The sequence below is a fragment of the Lissotriton helveticus genome, chromosome 1_1 (assembly GCF_964261635.1).
Source record: "Lissotriton helveticus chromosome 1_1, aLisHel1.1, whole genome shotgun sequence".
Classification (NCBI taxonomy): Eukaryota; Metazoa; Chordata; class Amphibia; order Caudata; family Salamandridae; genus Lissotriton; species Lissotriton helveticus.
The window spans coordinates 122,155,698-122,179,105 of NC_136057.1; the positions used below are offsets into that span (position 1 = coordinate 122,155,698).

At 48.9% G+C, this 23,408-nt stretch overlaps 1 protein-coding gene across 1 annotated transcript in view; it reads right to left on the reverse strand.

The window, feature by feature from the left end:
• Positions 1–23,408, reverse strand: part of LOC144759693 (uncharacterized) — a 273,339-nt gene that overhangs the window by 38,454 nt on the left and 211,477 nt on the right. The window contains 1 exon segment of the mRNA XM_078646497.1: positions 10,541–10,934. Coding sequence (XP_078502623.1) covers positions 10,541–10,934 — 394 coding nt within the window.

The window sequence follows — 23,408 nt, forward strand, 5'->3', positions numbered from 1 at the left end:
TACTTTAGCGTATGTATTGCCATCCTGAACATGTTCATTGCCCTTTCTTGTGTAGAAGTCCGTATCCATTATGACTATTCCTCCTCCCTTGTCCGCCCTTTGGATTACGATTGATGAGTTTTTTGCCAAGGTTTGCAGAGCACTGTGTTCAGCTCTGGTTAAGTTGTTAAGTTTACTCCTGTACTGAATTTTGTTCATGTCTGCTTTTACTAAAGTTTCGAAATTGTCAAGACTTTTGTGGGAAATTGGAGCTAAAAAGGTACTTGTAGGTTTAAACCTGATCGTGGAGTTGTCTTCTGTTTCTATAGGATTCACTATTGTAAAAAAATATTTTAGTCGTAGGATCCTCATGAATTTGAAGAAAGCTACTTCCGTTTCTAGCTCATTTGTACGGTAAGTACTCACAAAAGTGGTGCCTTTATTCAGTAGATTTTCTTCAAATTTAGACAAAGAATAGTGTGAAATGTTAATCACGAGGTTTTGGTCTGACTCCGTAGACCCGTTTTCCTCTCTCTTTCCTTTTCCTTCTCCTTTTCCTCGTCTCGTTTTTTTTCCCTCTAATCCAGAAAAGATGGGAACTACTGCAGATTGAAAATGACTTTGGAACACTGTTTGCTGAAAAACCACTGTTTGCTTATAAAAGAGCACAAAACTTAAAAGAGCTCTTGAATAAACCAGCTCAACAGGAGCCGTACTCTGAACGAAGTGAAACTTACAAAGGAACTACCCGATGTTATAATTGAAAGAATTGCAATAATGTTATACCAGGCAACCTCCTATCAGACCCACGCACTGGAGAAAAAATTCAATTGAGGCATACTACGAATTGCAATTCGGAACATGTAGTTTACTCCATCAAATGCCCATGTGGACTACAGTATATTGGTAAAACGGACAGAAAATTGAAGCTACGGCTCTCAGAGCACAAAAGTCGAATTCGAAATAAGAACTCTACCTCACCAATAGCAAAGCACTGGATGGAAGCAGGACACACTATAGTACAACTAAGATTTCAAATTATTGAACAGATCCCGCAACGACTAGGAATAGACAATGCTAAAATCCTCCTCCAGAGGGAGACCTTCTGGATACGCAAACTACAGACACTTACCCCAAGTGGGTTGAATGACAAATTGGAAATGAGCTGCTTTTCATAGGGAGTAAACAAGAACTTAAGGGATTCTAATCCACGATTACTGATCTACAACACCATGGACTCACACGTACTTGTTTAAGGAATGCACAGATAAAACTATGTTCGTGTACATACACATATATCATTAGGGCGATAGTGAAATTTCACATGTCACACACATTATCACAACTGACTTGAGAGGAATTATAGAATAACGAGAAAAAAAAATGTTCAGATTGTCTGATGTCCATTCTGATATGTTTAATTTATTCTTTTGTCTTTTCCTTTCTTGTACTTCTTAAGTTGAGGTTACCCCTTTAAAACAACAAACAACATATCCTCCCTCATAGCATAGATCGAATAAGTCGAGACGCAAATATGGCCGCTTTCCCAACAAGCAAAATACGCTAGTCCTCTTTCTATCGCCAAACTGCTAGAGGTAACATGTAAGCACTCGAAAAAGGACTATAAACGGGAATGACTGTCTTTGATCGCCATCCTCGACCGGAGACGCCGATACGCGCAGTTTCGTTGTTAGAAAACGGTAAGCTTTAAACTTTTCGTTCAATTCTTGAAGCTTTCAGCAATTTTGCTGTTATCGAGCTTATACAGAAAGACGCTGATTTAACGCGTATTCCTGTATTCCTGTTTTCACAGTTAAAAACGAGCAAACTTGAAAAGCGAGACCGTTAGTCAACTGAAAGACGGCTCGCCGGTAAAAACTTACCCTGGTCCTCTTTTTTGCAAATGCGCCCATAAACCTTGAACAAACATATCGATGTTCAATGGACTCTTTATTCTTATTTTTTCCTTCATTTTTCCCTTAAAGCAACCTCCCTAACGCGTGAGCACAACGAAGACAGGTGAGCGTTAAACACCTTAAGATTTAACACGTATTATAACTGACCAAGCTCAAAATTGGTAAAACAATTCCTTCTATTTATTTATTTCTGTTTTTTGCAGATACGTATTCAATAATTCAGACTCAGGTATGGGAATCAAAAACTTGAAAGTCCCGTTTTCTCTATGGCAACAGCCTTTCTTTACAGCCACGTTCCTTTTAAGACACTTTTGACAATAAGGTTCTTCTCCCACTCTAGACCGATTGTAGTGAAACTACAGATCGTGCACCTCTAGACTGATTGAAACACCTCGAACTTGAGGTAAGACAGGCAGCACAAATCACTAGTTATGATTAAAACAAAACATAGAACCCTCTAAAGACATCAAGAGTAACCATTGTTTCCTTTCTTTCTTCTTTTTTTCTTTCACTTTTCTTTTGTCTACAGCCCCCTGACGAAGGGGCTTAAGCCCTGAAATGCATTGGGTTTTCGCAAGAATTTTGCCAAAGAATGTTGTGTTTTGATCGCATTTTATTGATGTCTTGATATCATGAAAATCTAATTACTTGTTGACGCAAAATTACCTTTGACTTGTATATGTAGGATTATAAAATTGTGATGAATTGTAATTCAAATTAAATGCACAGATAAGATTATATCAAAATGCTGAATGTACTCAATTGAATTTTCGTAGTGCATGTTGGAGTCCTGGTCACTTGTAAGGGCCAGGCCTAATACAAACGAGATAAACAATAAGCACAAATACGTAAGGGGAAAAGAAGGCAAGGTGAGAGATTCAGGGGGGGATCGAGTAGGGCAAATAGACAGATAATGAAGGTGGGAGAGAGGAGTGGAGGGGAGGGTGAGAGTCACAGCATGGGGAGAAGAGGGGAAGGGTGACGGGGACACAAACCGGTAGACGAGTCAAGGCAACGTCCAAAGTCCAGTAAGCTGTGAACCCAGTGGAAGTGGTATCCCTTTCCTATCTCTATTGCAAGAGGCTCCCTTTATGCAGTGGACTCTCTCAGAGAGGTCTCTGAGACTCCAAGGCCTACATACTTGATCCTTCCCCAAAAAGGGGAGAGGGGGTGCTTTGGCAAGGGGTGCCATACCATACCTCAAGTGTGAGTGGCTCCCTTGGCGCAGTGGACTCACTCAGCGGGTTCGCTGAGACTCCGGAGTATAAATAGTGGATCTTTCCCCAACAAGGGGAGAAGGAGTGCTTAGTCATAGGGCACAAAGGACAGGGGTTAGGCAGAGTAGCAGGCAAGGGGAGAGATTCAGGGGAGAGAGGATAAGAGCTAGGGAAGAGACAATAAGGAGAGACGAAAAGAAGTCTGCCTAAAGACCGACTGGGTAAGTGACGACCAAGGAGAGAATCCACGGCCCATCTCCCCTATAGCTAAACCAAGTAGCTCCATCAGGCATCAGACAAAATAGTTCAGTCTCAAAACATTGAGAGAGGAGGGAGGGAGAGCCATAAATAGAGGGAGGATGCGGTAGGAGACAATAGGAGAGACACAAGGAAGTGCAACAATGTGGTTCAACAATATACTAGAAGAAAATCAACAAGTAAACATTAAATAAAACAATCAGCAATACAATTAGGGGAGGAGTGAAAGGCGAGAGAAAGTAGTGGGGGTAGGGGACGAGAGGAGTGAGGATAAGGGAAGAGACAACCATAGAGGCGAAAGGAAGTCTGTCTAAGTGTGGCTCACTGGTTAGAGCAGGCAGACCCGGACGCTGAGATCAGGCCCGGGACCAAGGTTCAATTACCGACACGGCAGGGTCTTGAGCCCAAAATGTCCACGGACTCGGTAATTCTCGCTTTGGTGCCTACTTGAATCACAGGTTCACACTCTGCAACTCTGGGCAATAGCTTGCTTAATCTCCACAACGGCCCCCCGCGGCGGGATGCCTGGCTTTCACCTTGGGGATACCCAGGGATAACCAGGACGGGTTCCCAATGCAAAGCGCTTTGAGACCTGGCGGTGATATTGCGCTAAATAAAAACCCATCCATCCATCCACCCATCCGTCTAAGGTTCACAGAAAAATAGGGTAGGGAACAAAGGGCAAGGGCATGTGAGAGATGAGGACAGAGGACAGAAGCTGGAAAGAGTAGGAGCGGAGAGGGGGGAAGGTTGCATGAGGTGCATAAGGTTTGAACAGAGGCACGTATCTCCTGCCTGGGGGCTGTATTGTTGTGACCATGTTTAGATAGTGAAAGGTCCTGGGTGGGGGGAAGGGAAATTGAGAGGAGGCGTATTGGGCAAAGGAAGAGAGGTAAATCAGGTCACGTGAGAAGTTAAGGGAGGGCAGTGTGTTGAAGCTGTGGAGGGAGAGACGTGGAAAGGGAGGAGTGGAAGGACGCGGTGTTGGGAAAGGGTAATGGGAGGATTCGGCAGAGGAGAAGAAAAAAGAGAGGGAATGTGGTCACACGATGATATGAGAGAAAGAGGCCAGAGACATGAGCATATGAGTCATGTAAATAGGTACGAAGGAAGCGGTAGTCAGACGGAGTTAGGAGGTAGTGGGAGAGACAGTAGTTGGGAGGTAGAAGGCAAACGTTATCTGACGGTCTTTTCCTCTCCGTCCTCAGCAAGGCACCACTGCAGGCCAGTCCTTCAGTTTCTTCTTGGTCCTTCTAGTCAGGCAGAGGTTCGTTGTGGTAAAACTGGATCTAATTTCTTAGGAGCCTGGCTACTACCTTTATACTCAAGTTCTTTTCTCTTTGCAGGCCAGGGGGCCTGAGCCTGGTTCAACACGGTTTTGGAGCACTCAGTTGACAGGAAGCTGCAGTCTTCTTTCAGGGTGCAGGGCAGGGACATCAGACGCTCCGCAGGAGGTGGAGTCAGCATTGTGGTGGTGGAGCACAACCCTATTCAGAGTCAAGGACTACTCCGCCCACCCATCCTGGTGTAAGTACTCTATTCACCACCTTGGAGCCCCGACCGTCCCCGGGAATTCCCCAGCCCTGCCACTCATACTTACCCAGACAGCAGATAAACATCCTGGCAGAGGCGGGCTGAAATAGTCAGGCGAGCGAATGCTAACTTTCTAAAAGTAGCATTCGCAAACACAGGATATTAAAATAAACCTTGCGAAAGGAAGTATTTTATTATTCTGAGTTTAGGCATACTAAACTCGACGTGCCACCGTGTTCCCTGAGCCTGCCGGCTCTATAGCGTGTAATAATTCCGGCAGATCACTCTGGCCTATGAGAACAGGTAGTCCTTCAATAGTGAAAAACGGAAAATGGCTGTAATTTACTATTAGGACATGCCACACACTTCAGGGCTTGTCCTACCTTATGCTTACAATGCACCCTGCCCGTGGGCCTACCATAAGGGTGACTGATATGAAGTTAAGGGAAGGTTTCGGGACTGGCGAGTGTGTGCACTTGCGCAGTCAGCATGACAGTACGGGACTGTACGCGGGTTCTGCAATGGCAGACCCAAGACACATCTTACGGAGCCGCTTCTGTGGGTTGCGCAACCAGCGCTGCAAGCCCACCAGCAGCATTTGTATTTACAAGCCCTGGCACTCCTGGTGCACGTTACTGGGGACTGACTGTAAACCAAATAAGCCAATCATGGAAATCAATTACGGGTACACTTTACATTGGGAGCACTTGCACTGTGGCACCTAGATACACCGTCAGCATTGGCGTGGTCTACACCAGGACAATGTTCCACCGTAAAGTCCATACCCTGTAGGGAGATGGACCACCTCAACAGTTTTGGGTCCTCACCCCTCATTTGCATCAACCATCTGAGGGGCCTGTGGTCTGTCTGAAGTGAGACCAAAACAAGTAGGGTCTTAGCTTCTTCAATGCCCAGACCACAGCGAAAGCTTCTCGCTCTATCACACTCCACCTCTGTTCCCGTGGAAGTAACCTCCGACTGATGAAGGCTACAGCTTGATCACAGCCCTCCTCAGTCATCTGTGAAAGAACAGCCCCTACCCCATGCTCAGAAGCATCTGTCTGTACTAGGAACTCTTTGGAGAAATCAGGAGCCAGGAGCACAGGCGCATGGCAGTCTTCAGGGTGTCGAATGCTTTCTGACAGGCGTCAGTCCAGATCACTTCCCGGGCTGCTTCTTCGAAGTCAGCTCTGTCAAGGGGGCAACGATGGTGCCATATCCCTTGACAAACCTCCTGTAGTACCCGGTGAGTCCTAGGAAGGCCCTGACCTCTGTTTGGGTCTTGGGGGCTTCCCAAGCTAGGATGGTTTGAATCTTGGGCTGAAGGGGCGCCACCTGGCCGCTCCCAACTTGGTGTCCCAAGTACACCACGGAACCCTGCCCGATCTGACACTTGCTTGCCTTGATCGTGAGGCCTGCCTTGCGCAGCGCTGTCAACACTTCCCAGAGATGTCGCAGGTGTTCTTCCCATGTGCTGCTGAACACCGCGATGTCATCCAGGTAAGCGGCACTGAACTCATCCAGTCCAACCAACACCTGGTTGACAAATCTCTGAAAGGTGGCAGGGGCGTTCTTCATCTCAAATGGCATAACCCGGAACTGGAAATGCACATCGGGGGTTGAGAACGCCGACCCCTCTTTGGCCCCGTCAGTTAAGGCGATCTGCCAGTACCCAGACGTTAAATCAAACGTACTGCGGTACCGGGCAGCCCCCAACCGATCGATGAGCTCGTCAGCTCTGGGGATGGGGTGCGCGTCAGTCTTCGTGACTGAATTGAGCCCTCGATAGTCCACACAGAACCAGAGTTCAGGTGTGGCTCCCGGCATCGCAGCCTTCGGGACCAAGACCACTGGGCTGGCACAGGGACTGCTGGATGACTCAACCACCCCAAGAGCAAGCATCTTCGAGACCTCCTCCTTGATGCAGGCTCTTAGCCTGTCAGTTACCCAGTAAGCCTTGTGCTTTACAGGTAAACTGTCTCCCGTGTCCACATCATGGACGCACCATTCTGTGATACCCGGAACCAGGGAGAACAGATCAGGAAAGTGCCACAGCAATTGGCGGCAGTCATTCCGTTGTTCAGGGGTCAGTGTGGGTGAGAGGTTAACTCCATCCACTGACCCATAGTTCTCTGAGGCTACCAAGAGGTCAGGAAGAGGCTCGGTCTCCTCCTCCATCCCGTTATCGATTGCCAACAGCATGCCCACTTCGGACCTCTCCAAGTAGGGCTTAAGGTGGTTAACATGTAGGACTCTCAAAGGGTTCCTGGGAGATTGCAAGTTCACCAGGTAGGTGACAGGACTCTTGCACTCCACAACCTCAAATGGTCCTGTCCCCTTATCCTGAATTGCACAAGGCTCAACTGGGGCCAAGACCCACACCTTTTGTCCAAGCTGAAGCTCTACCAGAGTGGCATTCTGGTCGTAACACCGCTTCATCTCCTCCTGGCTGGCTTCCAGGTTAGCCTCAGCAAGTTGCCTGAATCGCCTGGTCTGGTTTCGGAAGGCCAGCATGTAGCTATATACACTCTGGGGAGGTTTCATGGGAGATTGCTCCCAGCCTTCCCAAACCAGACTCAGTGGTCCTCTGACCGGGTGACCGTACAAAAGCTCAAAGGGACTGAAACCGAGCGACTTCTGTGGCACCTCTCGGTATGCGAAGAGAAGGCATGGCAAGAGTCCCACTTACGCCTCATCGGTCCTTCTAGGCCCATGATCAAGCCTTTTAGAGTTCGGTTGAATCTCTCAACCAACCCGTTTCCTTGGGGATGGTAAGGGGTGGTGAACTTGTAGGTTACACCACACTCTTGCCAAAGGGACTTCATATATTTCGATATGAAATTGGTGCCTCTGTCATACACCACCTCTAGAGGGAATCCCACTCGGGAGAAAATTCCCATCAGTGCTTTTCCCACCACGGGGGCCGTCACTGTCCTCAGATGGATGGCTTCAGGGTACCGGGTGGCATGGTCCACCAAGACCAGGATGAACCTGTTGCCCATGGCTGTCTTGGGGTCCAGAGGCCCCACAATGTCAATTCCCACTCGCTGGAATGGGGTACTGACGACTGGGAATGGCTGGAGGGGAGGCTTGTGCTTCCCTCCACTCTTACCACTTGGCTGGCAAGTCTGGCACGTTCTACAGTGAGCGTCTGAGCTCCTGTGCATTTGGGGCCAATAAAAGTGGGTGACAAGCCTGTCATAGGTCTTGTCCATCCCCAAATGTCCTGCTAACGGAACATCGTGAGCCAGCCCCAGTAGGAAGGCTCTGAACTTCTGGGGTACCACCAGCGCACGGGCTGACCCAGGTTCAGCAACCTTTGGCTCGGAATACAGGAGGTCGTTCTCCCAGTAGACTAAGTGTTTTCCAGACTGAACACCATTGGCTTGGTTTGCAGCCTGCTGCCGCATACCTACGAGAGAAGGACACTCTCTCTGCTCCTTGCAGAATTCCTCCCTGGAGGGACCTCCTTCTTGCTGCCAATGGGTCAGCTCAGGCAGGTCCCCCAGTTCGGCAATCTGTTCCCCGGTAGGCTCCAGGGCATCCCCCTCTTCGGGGCCGGCTGTCCGCGCCCCCTGTGCCTTCTCTCTAAAGCCAGGAAAACAACAGGAGCCAGGCCCTTGGGGACGGGTGAGGAGGCTGAACCTTATTTTACACTACCATACCAAAAATTGCCTCATCACCTACATTTAAATCCACAATCAAGGAAAGTTGAACACGCAACCAGTCGTATTCAACAAGGTATTTTTATTTTTACCAGATTGACTTTTCAATTAATCAAAAATTCAAAAAGACGGATTAAACACAAAAAAAGACACATTCCTACGTGACATATTTACATCATGAGTATCATGTTCTTCCACTATACAAATATATTACTAGTTTTGCTTGAAAAAACTGTCAAAAAACAAAATGAGTGATGATTTTAAAACAAACAGAACATTTCAACCATGTGCAACAAATAACAATACATTTACCACTGTAAAAGGCGATTAAAGCACAAATGAAAAAAGAAAGAGAAAGGTAGAAAAAGAAGCAAAGTTAATTTGAGAGTTTTTGCCGTCAGCAAAAAATGCTGGTATAAGGGAATGGATCACAATAAATCCTTTCTAACAGGCCGACGTGTTTCGATTCCAGTGAGTGATTTCCTGGAATCTCATCAGGGCGCAAACAATTCTGTCTGTGGGAAAAATTAAAAAGCTCCTGAGCCTCTCCTTCAGGCTCCAGGACCTCTTCAACACCCCTACTGGCTGCCATTGACCGAGTGGTCACACATGCCCAGTCGGGTAGACCCACCATCCGCAGATGAGTCGTTTTCTCCACCTTTCCCCAAGGGGAGTTCTCCAAATCGTTCCTTAGCAAACAATCTACAGGCATGGAGATCCTCACAGCGACTTGCAGAGTACCTGAGACCTCCCCCCCACTCAAAAGGAACTTGAGTCACTGGACAGTGGCTCTCTGAGTTGTCAGCATTGAAAACCCTGCAGTAGGCATGGGGTACGACCTGCTCTTGAGACACCAGGTGCTGCCTCACCGCAGTCACACTGGCTCCTGTATCTCGAAGAGCCTCCACTTTCTTACTATTGATGGTCACTATAGCCCATATTTTTTAGTGTTAGTGGGTAGGTAGTTTTCGGGGACCATCTCACTGTCTCCTAGCGAGACTAGGGTCATCGGAACGGGATCCCCACCCCTTTGGATTGCTACTTCCTCCCCAAAATTAACATTAGCCAGTTGCCGGGGTGGAGCACCAGTGGGTGCGGGTTTTCCAAATAGGCGAAACTTTGGATCACTGGCAACGTGACCCAAGTCGCCACACCTAAAACAGGTGATGGGCCCTCTCTGAACAGGTCTACCTGTCGGGGCCCCGGTCTGCTTCGGGGTGGAGGAGGCTGAGAACCTTTCCCTTGGTTCCCTTGGGGATTACTTTGGGGGCCTCTCTGGAACCCTTTCTGTTTTCCCCTGTCCCCCCACTCTTCTGCTTGGGACCCTGCCCACCTTTGGCTGAGTCTCCCAATGGACCCTTGTGGACCCTGGTGCTGAGCCAGCGGTCCGCTTCCTCAGCAAGCTTCCTCGGGTTGGACAGCTTGCTATCGATCAGGTGCTGGCGTAGCTCAGGAAAACAATTACTCGACAAGTGCTCCCACGCCATTAAATCAAGAAGCCCTTGAAAATCAGTTACTTTGCTACCCTTCACCCAACCATCCAGCGCTCTGCAGAAAAAGGTCACATACTCCACATACGTACCCCCAGCAATCTTGGTACAACCCCTAAACCTCTGACGATAAATCTCCAGGGTTAACCCAAACCTGGTTACTAAGGCCTCTTTCATATGTGGTTAGGAATTGCACATTTCGGAGGGAAGATCTAGCAGGGTATCCCGCCCCTCGGTAAGGAACCCTCCCCACAATCCAGCTCCCCAAACCTTGTCAGGGACCCGGTGGGAGGACATGGCTAACTCGTACGCCCGGAACCACTGCCCTATGTCATCCCCCTTAAAGTACTCCTTCACTACATCTTTCAGTACGTAGACCCTTGACTCTACCTGTACCGACGTTGTGCTGCCACCAGGGGGGAGTTGTTCCCAAACTTTGAGCTTTCAGCTCCAACTTCTTTACTCTCATGTCATGGTCTAACTGGAGTTTCTTTCTTCCATTGCCAAACGTTGCCTTTCCATCTCCATCTGTCCGTTCAATTTCACCATTTCCACTTCATGTGCTCTGGCTGCGGCCTTGTCTGCTAGCTCGTCCGACGACAGGACTCCGTTCACCTCGACCAGGCTATCTGGTGGATCCACCACCAGCTGGTTCTCTGGTTCTCTAGATTCCTTCCAGGCCTTCAGCGCCTTGATGAATTGGATTTTCTTGGTGCATCCAGAGTGGGACACTGTGAACTTCTTGCAGTAGCCTTTCAACTGCTCTACTAGGCAGTTTTCGAGTCCTTCCCAGTCGACATCATCTACTCCTGAGATGATAGAGGCTGCTTTGTTGGCGGAGAGTGAGCCAGGCATGACTTCAATGGTTGGAGATTTCTTGACAAGAATTCAAAGACGATAAATCTGTGGCTTCGTTATAGGTCTGCTCTCACTATGTGGTGATCAGGAATTCACTGTACATAAATAATAAATGCAAATTCGAATCACATCCGCTGCGACCAATGTAAGAATCGGGGGTCTCCGGTTGGCACACGTATGCACTTGCAACAAACGGGGACCCTCTCCTCTAGTCAGGGTAAGGGAACTACTCCATCAGAATAACCCATGCTCACCCTCTAGGTTGCGTGGCGAGAGCAGTCAAGGCTAAACTTCAGGGCGATAGTTAGTTAAGCATTTATGATCACATACAGTAAACCCAATGACCCACCACAAACGGACACCAGTCGTAAGTTGTATCAAAAATACATATACTTTATATAAAAGATATGCAGGACTATCACAAGACTATATAACGTTTAACGATTGAGCCAACAGATGTAAATAGGCAAAAGTTCTTAAGTGTTCTTGGTTTAGTAAGGTACGCTGAGTGTAGATCAGTGACGGACGACAGGGAAAACAAACGTTGCGGACCCTGGATCCGATGTGAACTCGGGACTGAGTTCACGTGTACCTTTGGTGGATTGTCCGAGGCGTTTCAGGCTCAACCATTAATGAGGGCGGACCCGGGACGAGGCCGGCGGTTCTCCATAGAAGTATCCGGCTCGGAGCTCCCTCGAGGTGCGAGGCAGGTGAGTGGGGCGGTGGAGGGTTGCGGCGATCCGGGGTCTTGAGCAGCTCACGGGGCGAGGCGCAGTTCAGGCCTGCGGGGCGTACTACTTCTTAGTACGCTGGGTCGTACCTGTTTATCTGTGTGGGGCATCGCATCCTTAAGCAGACAGGTGCAGTACCGGACCTCCGGTCCCTACTGTAAATTGATGTATTGATTAGTGGTTCCATGATTGGACATATGGTCTCCTTGTCAGACCTTAGTACAGTGCACTGAGTAAGCCCAGGGCATGTAAATCCAAATGCCGCTAGTGGGCTTGCAAAAAACACAGTTGATGGACAGAATGTAGAACAATGTCATACATTCACCCCAGTACAAGGATCTGGGCCTAAATCCATCGTTTTTTTCACTCCACACCACCCTGGGTTAGACACTGGCTATATGCAAATCAGCTCTGACCCTTTGCCTCATGGGAAAAGTACAGTCCGAACTGCCAAGCCGTCTTTCCCAGACCGGAATCAAGCATCCAAGAACCGGTTTCTGGCTATCAGCCTTCATTCAGCCTGGATAGCTTGACTCCAGTGGTGTGGAGAGCCTGGGACTCACGTCTGAGCATACCCAGCCCACTCGGGGTGAAAATTACAAAAAACACAGTTGATGGACAGAATGTAGAACAATGTCATACATTCACCCCAGTACAAGGATCTGGGCCTAAATCCATCGTTTTTTTCACTCCACACCACCCTGGGTTAGACACTGGCTATATGCAAATCAGCTCTGACCCTTTGCCTCATGGGAAAAGTACAGTCCGAACTGCCAAGCCCTGTCTTTCCCAGACCGGAATCAAGCATCCAAGGACCGGTTTCTGGCTATCAGCCTTCATTCAGCCTGGATAGCTTGACTCCAGTGGTGTGGAGAGCCTGGGACTCACGTCTGAGCATACCCAGCCCACTCGGGGTGAAAATTACAAAAAACACAGTTGATGGACAGAATGTAGAACAATGTCATACATTCACCCCAGTACAAGGATCTGGGCCTAAATCCATCGTTTTTTTCACTCCACACCACCCTGGGTTAGACACTGGCTATATGCAAATCAGCTCTGACCCTTTGCCTCATGGGAAAAGTACAGTCCGAACTGCCAAGCCCTGTCTTTCCCAGACCGGAATCAAGCATCCAAGGACCGGTTTCTGGCTATCAGCCTTCATTCAGCCTGGATAGCTTGACTCCAGTGGTGTGGCGAGCCTGGGACTCACGTCTGAGCATACCCAGCCCACTCGGGGTGAAAATTACAAAAAACACAGTTGATGGACAGAATGTAGAACAATGTCATACATTCACCCCAGTACAAGGATCTGGGCCTAAATCCATCGTTTTTTTCACTCCACACCACCCTGGGTTAGACACTGGCTATATGCAAATCAGCTCTGACCCTTTGCCTCATGGGAAAAGTACAGTCCGAACTGCCAAGCCCTGTCTTTCCCAGACCGGAATCAAGCATCCAAGGACCGGTTTCTGGCTATCAGCCTTCATTCAGCCTGGATAGCTTGACTCCAGTGGTGTGGCGAGCCTGGGACTCACGTCTGAGCATACCCAGCCCACTCGGGGTGAAAATTACAAAAAACACAGTTGATGGACAGAATGTAGAACAATGTCATACATTCACCCCAGTACAAGGATCTGGGCCTAAATCCATCGTTTTTTTCACTCCACACCACCCTGGGTTAGACACTGGCTATATGCAAATCAGCTCTGACCCTTTGCCTCATGGGAAAAGTACAGTCCGAACTGCCAAGCCCTGTCTTTCCCAGACCGGAATCAAGCATCCAAGGACCGGTTTCTGGCTATCAGCCTTCATTCAGCCTGGATAGCTTGACTCCAGTGGTGTGGAGAGCCTGGGACTCACGTCTGAGCATACCCAGCCCACTCGGGGTGAAAATTACAAAAAACACAGTTGATGGACAGAATGTAGAACAATGTCATACATTCACCCCAGTACAAGGATCTGGGCCTAAATCCATCGTTTTTTTCACTCCACACCACCCTGGGTTAGACACTGGCTATATGCAAATCAGCTCTGACCCTTTGCCTCATGGGAAAAGTACAGTCCGAACTGCCAAGCCCTGTCTTTCCCAGACCGGAATCAAGCATCCAAGGACCGGTTTCTGGCTATCAGCCTTCATTCAGCCTGGATAGCTTGACTCCAGTGGTGTGGAGAGCCTGGGACTCACGTCTGAGCATACCCAGCCCACTCGGGGTGAAAATTACAAAAAACACAGTTGATGGACAGAATGTAGAACAATGTCATACATTCACCCCAGTACAAGGATCTGGGCCTAAATCCATCGTTTTTTTCACTCCACACCACCCTGGGTTAGACACTGGCTATATGCAAATCAGCTCTGACCCTTTGCCTCATGGGAAAAGTACAGTCCGAACTGCCAAGCCCTGTCTTTCCCAGACCGGAATCAAGCATCCAAGGACCGGTTTCTGGCTATCAGCCTTCATTCAGCCTGGATAGCTTGACTCCAGTGGTGTGGCGAGCCTGGGACTCACGTCTGAGCATACCCAGCCCACTCGGGGTGAAAATTACAAAAAACACAGTTGATGGACAGAATGTAGAACAATGTCATACATTCACCCCAGTACAAGGATCTGGGCCTAAATCCATCGTTTTTTTCACTCCACACCACCCTGGGTTAGACACTGGCTATATGCAAATCAGCTCTGACCCTTTGCCTCATGGGAAAAGTACAGTCCGAACTGCCAAGCCCTGTCTTTCCCAGACCGGAATCAAGCATCCAAGGACCGGTTTCTGGCTATCAGCCTTCATTCAGCCTGGATAGCTTGACTCCAGTGGTGTGGCGAGCCTGGGACTCACGTCTGAGCATACCCAGCCCACTCGGGGTGAAAATTACAAAAAACACAGTTGATGGACAGAATGTAGAACAATGTCATACATTCACCCCAGTACAAGGATCTGGGCCTAAATCCATCGTTTTTTTCACTCCACACCACCCTGGGTTAGACACTGGCTATATGCAAATCAGCTCTGACCCTTTGCCTCATGGGAAAAGTACAGTCCGAACTGCCAAGCCCTGTCTTTCCCAGACCGGAATCAAGCATCCAAGGACCGGTTTCTGGCTATCAGCCTTCATTCAGCCTGGATAGCTTGACTCCAGTGGTGTGGAGAGCCTGGGACTCACGTCTGAGCATACCCAGCCCACTCGGGGTGAAAATTACAAAAAACACAGTTGATGGACAGAATGTAGAACAATGTCATACATTCACCCCAGTACAAGGATCTGGGCCTAAATCCATCGTTTTTTTCACTCCACACCACCCTGGGTTAGACACTGGCTATATGCAAATCAGCTCTGACCCTTTGCCTCATGGGAAAAGTACAGTCCGAACTGCCAAGCCCTGTCTTTCCCAGACCGGAATCAAGCATCCAAGGACCGGTTTCTGGCTATCAGCCTTCATTCAGCCTGGATAGCTTGACTCCAGTGGTGTGGAGAGCCTGGGACTCACGTCTGAGCATACCCAGCCCACTCGGGGTGAAAATTACAAAAAACACAGTTGATGGACAGAATGTAGAACAATGTCATACATTCACCCCAGTACAAGGATCTGGGCCTAAATCCATCGTTTTTTTCACTCCACACCACCCTGGGTTAGACACTGGCTATATGCAAATCAGCTCTGACCCTTTGCCTCATGGGAAAAGTACAGTCCGAACTGCCAAGCCCTGTCTTTCCCAGACCGGAATCAAGCATCCAAGGACCGGTTTCTGGCTATCAGCCTTCATTCAGCCTGGATAGCTTGACTCCAGTGGTGTGGAGAGCCTGGGACTCACGTCTGAGCATACCCAGCCCACTCGGGGTGAAAATTACAAAAAACACAGTTGATGGACAGAATGTAGAACAATGACATACATTCACCCCAGTACAAGGATCTGGGCCTAAATCCATCGTTTTTTTCACTCCACACCACCCTGGGTTAGACACTGGCTATATGCAAATCAGCTCTGACCCTTTGCCTCATGGGAAAAGTACAGTCCGAACTGCCAAGCCCTGTCTTTCCCAGACCGGAATCAAGCATCCAAGGACCGGTTTCTGGCTATCAGCCTTCATTCAGCCTGGATAGCTTGACTCCAGTGGTGTGGAGAGCCTGGGACTCACGTCTGAGCATACCCAGCCCACTCGGGGTGAAAATTACAAAAAACACAGTTGATGGACAGAATGTAGAACAATGTCAAACATTCACCCCAGTACAAGGATCTGGGCCTAAATCCATCGTTTTTTTCACTCCACACCACCCTGGGTTAGACACTGGCTATATGCAAATCAGCTCTGACCCTTTGCCTCATGGGAAAAGTACAGTCCGAACTGCCAAGCCCTGTCTTTCCCAGACCGGAATCAAGCATCCAAGGACCGGTTTCTGGCTATCAGCCTTCATTCAGCCTGGATAGCTTGACTCCAGTGGTGTGGAGAGCCTGGGACTCACGTCTGAGCATACCCAGCCCACTCGGGGTGAAAATTACAAAAAACACAGTTGATGGACAGAATGTAGAACAATGTCATACATTCACCCCAGTACAAGGATCTGGGCCTAAATCCATCGTTTTTTTCACTCCACACCACCCTGGGTTAGACACTGGCTATATGCAAATCAGCTCTGACCCTTTGCCTCATGGGAAAAGTACAGTCCGAACTGCCAAGCCCTGTCTTTCCCAGACCGGAATCAAGCATCCAAGGACCGGTTTCTGGCTATCAGCCTTCATTCAGCCTGGATAGCTTGACTCCAGTGGTGTGGAGAGCCTGGGACTCACGTCTGAGCATACCCAGCCCACTCGGGGTAAAAATTACAAAAAACACAGTTGATGGACAGAATGTAGAACAATGTCATACATTCACCCCAGTACAAGGATCTGGGCCTAAATCCATCGTTTTTTTCACTCCACACCACCCTGGGTTAGACACTGGCTATATGCAAATCAGCTCTGACCCTTTGCCTCATGGGAAAAGTACAGTCCGAACTGCCAAGCCCTGTCTTTCCCAGACCGGAATCAAGCATCCAAGGACCGGTTTCTGGCTATCAGCCTTCATTCAGCCTGGATAGCTTGACTCCAGTGGTGTGGAGAGCCTGGGACTCACGTCTGAGCATACCCAGCCCACTCGGGGTGAAAATTACAAAAAACACAGTTGATGGACAGAATGTAGAACAATGTCATACATTCACCCCAGTACAAGGATCTGGGCCTAAATCCATCGTTTTTTTCACTCCACACCACCCTGGGTTAGACACTGGCTATATGCAAATCAGCTCTGACCCTTTGCCTCATGGGAAAAGTACAGTCCGAACTGCCAAGCCCTGTCTTTCCCAGACCGGAATCAAGCATCCAAGGACCGGTTTCTGGCTATCAGCCTTCATTCAGCCTGGATAGCTTGACTCCAGTGGTGTGGAGAGCCTGGGACTCACGTCTGAGCATACCCAGCCCACTCGGGGTGAAAATTACAAAAAACACAGTTGATGGACAGAATGTAGAACAATGTCATACATTCACCCCAGTACAAGGATCTGGGCCTAAATCCATCGTTTTTTTCACTCCACACCACCCTGGGTTAGACACTGGCTATATGCAAATCAGCTCTGACCCTTTGCCTCATGGGAAAAGTACAGTCCGAACTGCCAAGCCCTGTCTTTCCCAGACCGGAATCAAGCATCCAAGGACCGGTTTCTGGCTATCAGCCTTCATTCAGCCTGGATAGCTTGACTCCAGTGGTGTGGCGAGCCTGGGACTCACGTCTGAGCATACCCAGCCCACTCGGGGTGAAAATTACAAAAAACACAGTTGATGGACAGAATGTAGAACAATGTCATACATTCACCCCAGTACAAGGATCTGGGCCTAAATCCATCGTTTTTTTCACTCCACACCACCCTGGGTTAGACACTGGCTATATGCAAATCAGCTCTGACCCTTTGCCTCATGGGAAAAGTACAGTCCGAACTGCCAAGCCCTGTCTTTCCCAGACCGGAATCAAGCATCCAAGGACCGGTTTCTGGCTATCAGCCTTCATTCAGCCTGGATAGCTTGACTCCAGTGGTGTGGCGAGCCTGGGACTCACGTCTGAGCATACCCAGCCCACTCGGGGTGAAAATTACAAAAAACACAGTTGATGGACAGAATGTAGAACAATGTCATACATTCACCCCAGTACAAGGATCTGGGCCTAAATCCATCGTTTTTTTCACTCCACACCACCCTGGGTTAGACACTGGCTATATGCAAATCAGCTCTGACCCTTTGCCTCATGGGAAAAGTACAGTCCGAACTGCCAAGCCCTGTCTTTCCCAGACCAGAATCAAGCATCCAAGGACCGGTTTCTGGCTATCAGCCTTCATTCAGCCTGGATAGCTTGACTCCAGTGGTGTGGAGAGCCTGGGACTCACGTCTGAGCATACCCAGCCCACTCGGGGTGAAAATTACAAAAAACACAGTTGATAGACAGAATGTAGAACAATGTCATACATTCACCCCAGTACAAGGATCTGGGCCTAAATCCATCGTTTTTTTCACTCCACACCACCCTGGGTTAGACACTGGCTATATGCAAATCAGCTCTGACCCTTTGCCTCATGGGAAAAGTACAGTCCGAACTGCCAAGCCCTGTCTTTCCCAGACCGGAATCAAGCATCCAAGGACCGGTTTCTGGCTATCAGCCTTCATTCAGCCTGGATAGCTTGACTCCAGTGGTGTGGAGAGCCTGGGACTCACGTCTGAGCATACCCAGCCCACTCGGGGTGAAAATTACAAAAAACACAGTTGATGGACAGAATGTAGAACAATGTCATACATTCACCCCAGTACAAGGATCTGGGCCTAAATCCATCGTTTTTTTCACTCCACACCACCCTGGGTTAGACACTGGCTATATGCAAATCAGCTCTGACCCTTTGCCTCATGGGAAAAGTACAGTCCGAACTGCCAAGCCCTGTCTTTCCCAGACCGGAATCAAGCATCCAAGGACCGGTTTCTGGCTATCAGCCTTCATTCAGCCTGGATAGCTTGACTCCAGTGGTGTGGAGAGCCTGGGACTCACGTCTGAGCATACCCAGCCCACTCGGGGTGAAAATTACAAAAAACACAGTTGATGGACAGAATGTAGAACAATGTCATACATTCACCCCAGTACAAGGATCTGGGCCTAAATCCATCGTTTTTTTCACTCCACACCACCCTGGGTTAGACACTGGCTATATGCAAATCAGCTCTGACCCTTTGCCTCATGGGAAAAGTACAGTCCGAACTGCCAAGCCCTGTCTTTCCCAGACCGGAATCAAGCATCCAAGGACCGGTTTCTGGCTATCAGCCTTCATTCAGCCTGGATAGCTTGACTCCAGTGGTGTGGAGAGCCTGGGACTCACGTCTGAGCATACCCAGCCCACTCGGGGTGAAAATTACAAAAAACACAGGTGATGGACAGAATGTAGAACAATGTCATACATTCACCCCAGTACAAGGATCTGGGCCTAAATCCATCGTTTTTTTCACTCCACACCACCCTGGGTTAGACACTGGCTATATGCAAATCAGCTCTGACCCTTTGCCTCATGGGAAAAGTACAGTCCGAACTGCCAAGCCCTGTCTTTCCCAGACCGGAATCAAGCATCCAAGGACCGGTTTCTGGCTATCAGCCTTCATTCAGCCTGGATAGCTTGACTCCAGTGGTGTGGAGAGCCTGGGACTCACGTCTGAGCATACCCAGCCCACTCGGGGTGAAAATTACAAAAAACACAGTTGATGGACAGAATGTAGAACAATGTCATACATTCACCCCAGTACAAGGATCTGGGCCTAAATCCATCGTTTTTTTCACTCCACACCACCCTGGGTTAGACACTGGCTATATGCAAATCAGCTCTGACCCTTTGCCTCATGGGAAAAGTACAGTCCGAACTGCCAAGCCCTGTCTTTCCCAGACCGGAATCAAGCATCCAAGGACTGGTTTCTGGCTATCAGCCTTCATTCAGCCTGGATAGCTTGACTCCAGTGGTGTGGAGAGCCTGGGACTCACGTCTGAGCATACCCAGCCCACTCGGGGTGAAAATTACAAAAAACACAGTTGATGGACAGAATGTAGAACAATGTCATACATTCACCCCAGTACAAGGATCTGGGCCTAAATCCATCGTTTTTTTCACTCCACACCACCCTGGGTTAGACACTGGCTATATGCAAATCAGCTCTGACCCTTTGCCTCATGGGAAAAGTACAGTCCGAACTGCCAAGCCCTGTCTTTCCCAGACCGGAATCAAGCATCCAAGGACCGGTTTCTGGCTATCAGCCTTCATTCAGCCTGGATAGCTTGACTCCAGTGGTGTGGAGAGCCTGGGACTCACGTCTGAGCATACCCAGCCCACTCGGGGTGAAAATTACAAAAAACACAGTTGATGGACAGAATGTAGAACAATGTCATACATTCACCCCAGTACAAGGATCTGGGCCTAAATCCATCGTTTTTTTCACTCCACACCACCCTGGGTTAGACACTGGCTATATGCAAATCAGCTCTGACCCTTTGCCTCATGGGAAAAGTACAGTCCGAACTGCCAAGCCCTGTCTTTCCCAGACCGGAATCAAGCATCCAAGGACCGGTTTCTGGCTATCAGCCTTCATTCAGCCTGGATAGCTTGACTCCAGTGGTGTGGAGAGCCTGGGACTCACGTCTGAGCATACCCAGCCCACTCGGGGTGAAAATTACAAAAAACACAGTTGATGGACAGAATGTAGAACAATGTCATACATTCACCCCAGTACAAGGATCTGGGCCTAAATCCATCGTTTTTTTCACTCCACACCACCCTGGGTTAGACACTGGCTATATGCAAATCAGCTCTGACCCTTTGCCTCATGGGAAAAGTACAGTCCGAACTGCCAAGCCCTGTCTTTCCCAGACCGGAATCAAGCATCCAAGGACCGGTTTCTGGCTATCAGCCTTCATTCAGCCTGGATAGCTTGACTCCAGTGGTGTGGAGAGCCTGGGACTCACGTCTGAGCATACCCAGCCCACTCGGGGTGAAAATTACAAAAAACACAGTTGATGGACAGAATGTAGAACAATGTCATACATTCACCCCAGTACAAGGATCTGGGCCTAAATCCATCGTTTTTTTCACTCCACACCACCCTGGGTTAGACACTGGCTATATGCAAATCAGCTCTGACCCTTTGCCTCATGGGAAAAGTACAGTCCGAACTGCCAAGCCCTGTCTTTCCCAGACCGGAATCAAGCATCCAAGGACCGGTTTCTGGCTATCAGCCTTCATTCAGCCTGGATAGCTTGACTCCAGTGGTGTGGAGAGCCTGGGACTCACGTCTGAGCATACCCAGCCCACTCGGGGTGAAAATTACAAAAAACACAGTTGATGGACAGAATGTAGAACAATGTCATACATTCACCCCAGTACAAGGATCTGGGCCTAAATCCATCGTTTTTTTCACTCCACACCACCCTGGGTTAGACACTGGCTATATGCAAATCAGCTCTGACCCTTTGCCTCATGGGAAAAGTACAGTCCGAACTGCCAAGCCCTGTCTTTCCCAGACCGGAATCAAGCATCCAAGGACCGGTTTCTGGCTATCAGCCTTCATTCAGCCTGGATAGCTTGACTCCAGTGGTGTGGAGAGCCTGGGACTCACGTCTGAGCATACCCAGCCCACTCGGGGTGAAAATTACAAAAAACACAGTTGATGGACAGAATGTAGAACAATGTCATACATTCACCCCAGTACAAGGATCTGGGCCTAAATCCATCGTTTTTTTCACTCCACACCACCCTGGGTTAGACACTGGCTATATGCAAATCAGCTCTGACCCTTTGCCTCATGGGAAAAGTACAGTCCGAACTGCCAAGCCCTGTCTTTCCCAGACCGGAATCAAGCATCCAAGGACCGGTTTCTGGCTATCAGCCTTCATTCAGCCTGGATAGCTTGACTCCAGTGGTGTGGAGAGCCTGGGACTCACGTCTGAGCATACCCAGCCCACTCGGGGTGAAAATTACAAAAAACACAGTTGATGGACAGAATGTAGAACAATGTCATACATTCACCCCAGTACAAGGATCTGGGCCTAAATCCATCGTTTTTTTCACTCCACACCACCCTGGGTTAGACACTGGCTATATGCAAATCAGCTCTGACCCTTTGCTTCATGGGAAAAGTACAGTCCGAACTGCCAAGCCCTGTCTTTCCCAGACCGGAATCAAGCATCCAAGGACCGGTTTCTGGCTATCAGCCTTCATTCAGCCTGGATAGCTTGACTCCAGTGGTGTGGAGAGCCTGGGACTCACGTCTGAGCATACCCAGCCCACTCGGGGTGAAAAATACAAAAAACACAGTTGATGGACAGAATGTAGAACAATGTCATACATTCACCCCAGTACAAGGATCTGGGCCTAAATCCATCGTTTTTTTCACTCCACACCACCCTGGGTTAGACACTGGCTATATGCAAATCAGCTCTGACCCTTTGCCTCATGGGAAAAGTACAGTCCGAACTGCCAAGCCCTGTCTTTCCCAGACCGGAATCAAGCATCCAAGGACCGGTTTCTGGCTATCAGCCTTCATTCAGCCTGGATAGCTTGACTCCAGTGGTGTGGAGAGCCTGGGACTCACGTCTGAGCATACCCAGCCCACTCGGGGTGAAAATTACAAAAAACACAGTTGATGGACAGAATGTAGAACAATGTCATACATTCACCCCAGTACAAGGATCTGGGCCTAAATCCATCGTTTTTTTCACTCCACACCACCCTGGGTTAGACACTGGCTATATGCAAATCAGCTCTGACCCTTTGCCTCATGGGAAAAGTACAGTCCGAACTGCCAAGCCCTGTCTTTCCCAGACCGGAATCAAGCATCCAAGGACCGGTTTCTGGCTATCAGCCTTCATTCAGCCTGGATAGCTTGACTCCAGTGGTGTGGAGAGCCTGGGACTCACGTCTGAGCATACCCAGCCCACTCGGGGTGAAAATTACAAAAAACACAGTTGATGGACAGAATGTAGAACAATGTCATACATTCACCCCAGTACAAGGATCTGGGCCTAAATCCATCGTTTTTTTCACTCCACACCACCCTGGGTTAGACACTGGCTATATGCAAATCAGCTCTGACCCTTTGCCTCATGGGAAAAGTACAGTCCGAACTGCCAAGCCCTGTCTTTCCCAGACCGGAATCAAGCATCCAAGGACCGGTTTCTGGCTATCAGCCTTCATTCAGCCTGGATAGCTTGACTCCAGTGGTGTGGAGAGCCTGGGACTCACGTCTGAGCATACCCAGCCCACTCGGGGTGAAAATTACAAAAAACACAGTTGATGGACAGAATGTAGAACAATGTCATACATTCACCCCAGTACAAGGATCTGGGCCTAAATCCATCGTTTTTTTCACTCCACACCACCGTGGGTTAGACACTGGCTATATGCAAATCAGCTCTGACCCTTTGCCTCATGGGAAAAGTACAGTCCGAACTGCCAAGCCCTGTCTTTCCCAGACCGGAATCAAGCATCCAAGGACCGGTTTCTGGCTATCAGCCTTCATTCAGCCTGGATAGCTTGACTCCAGTGGTGTGGAGAGCCTGGGACTCACGTCTGAGCATACCCAGCCCACTCGGGGTGAAAATTACAAAAAACACAGTTGATGGACAGAATGTAGAACAATGTCATACATTCACCCCAGTACAAGGATCTGGGCCTAAATCCATCGTTTTTTTCACTCCACACCACCCTGGGTTAGA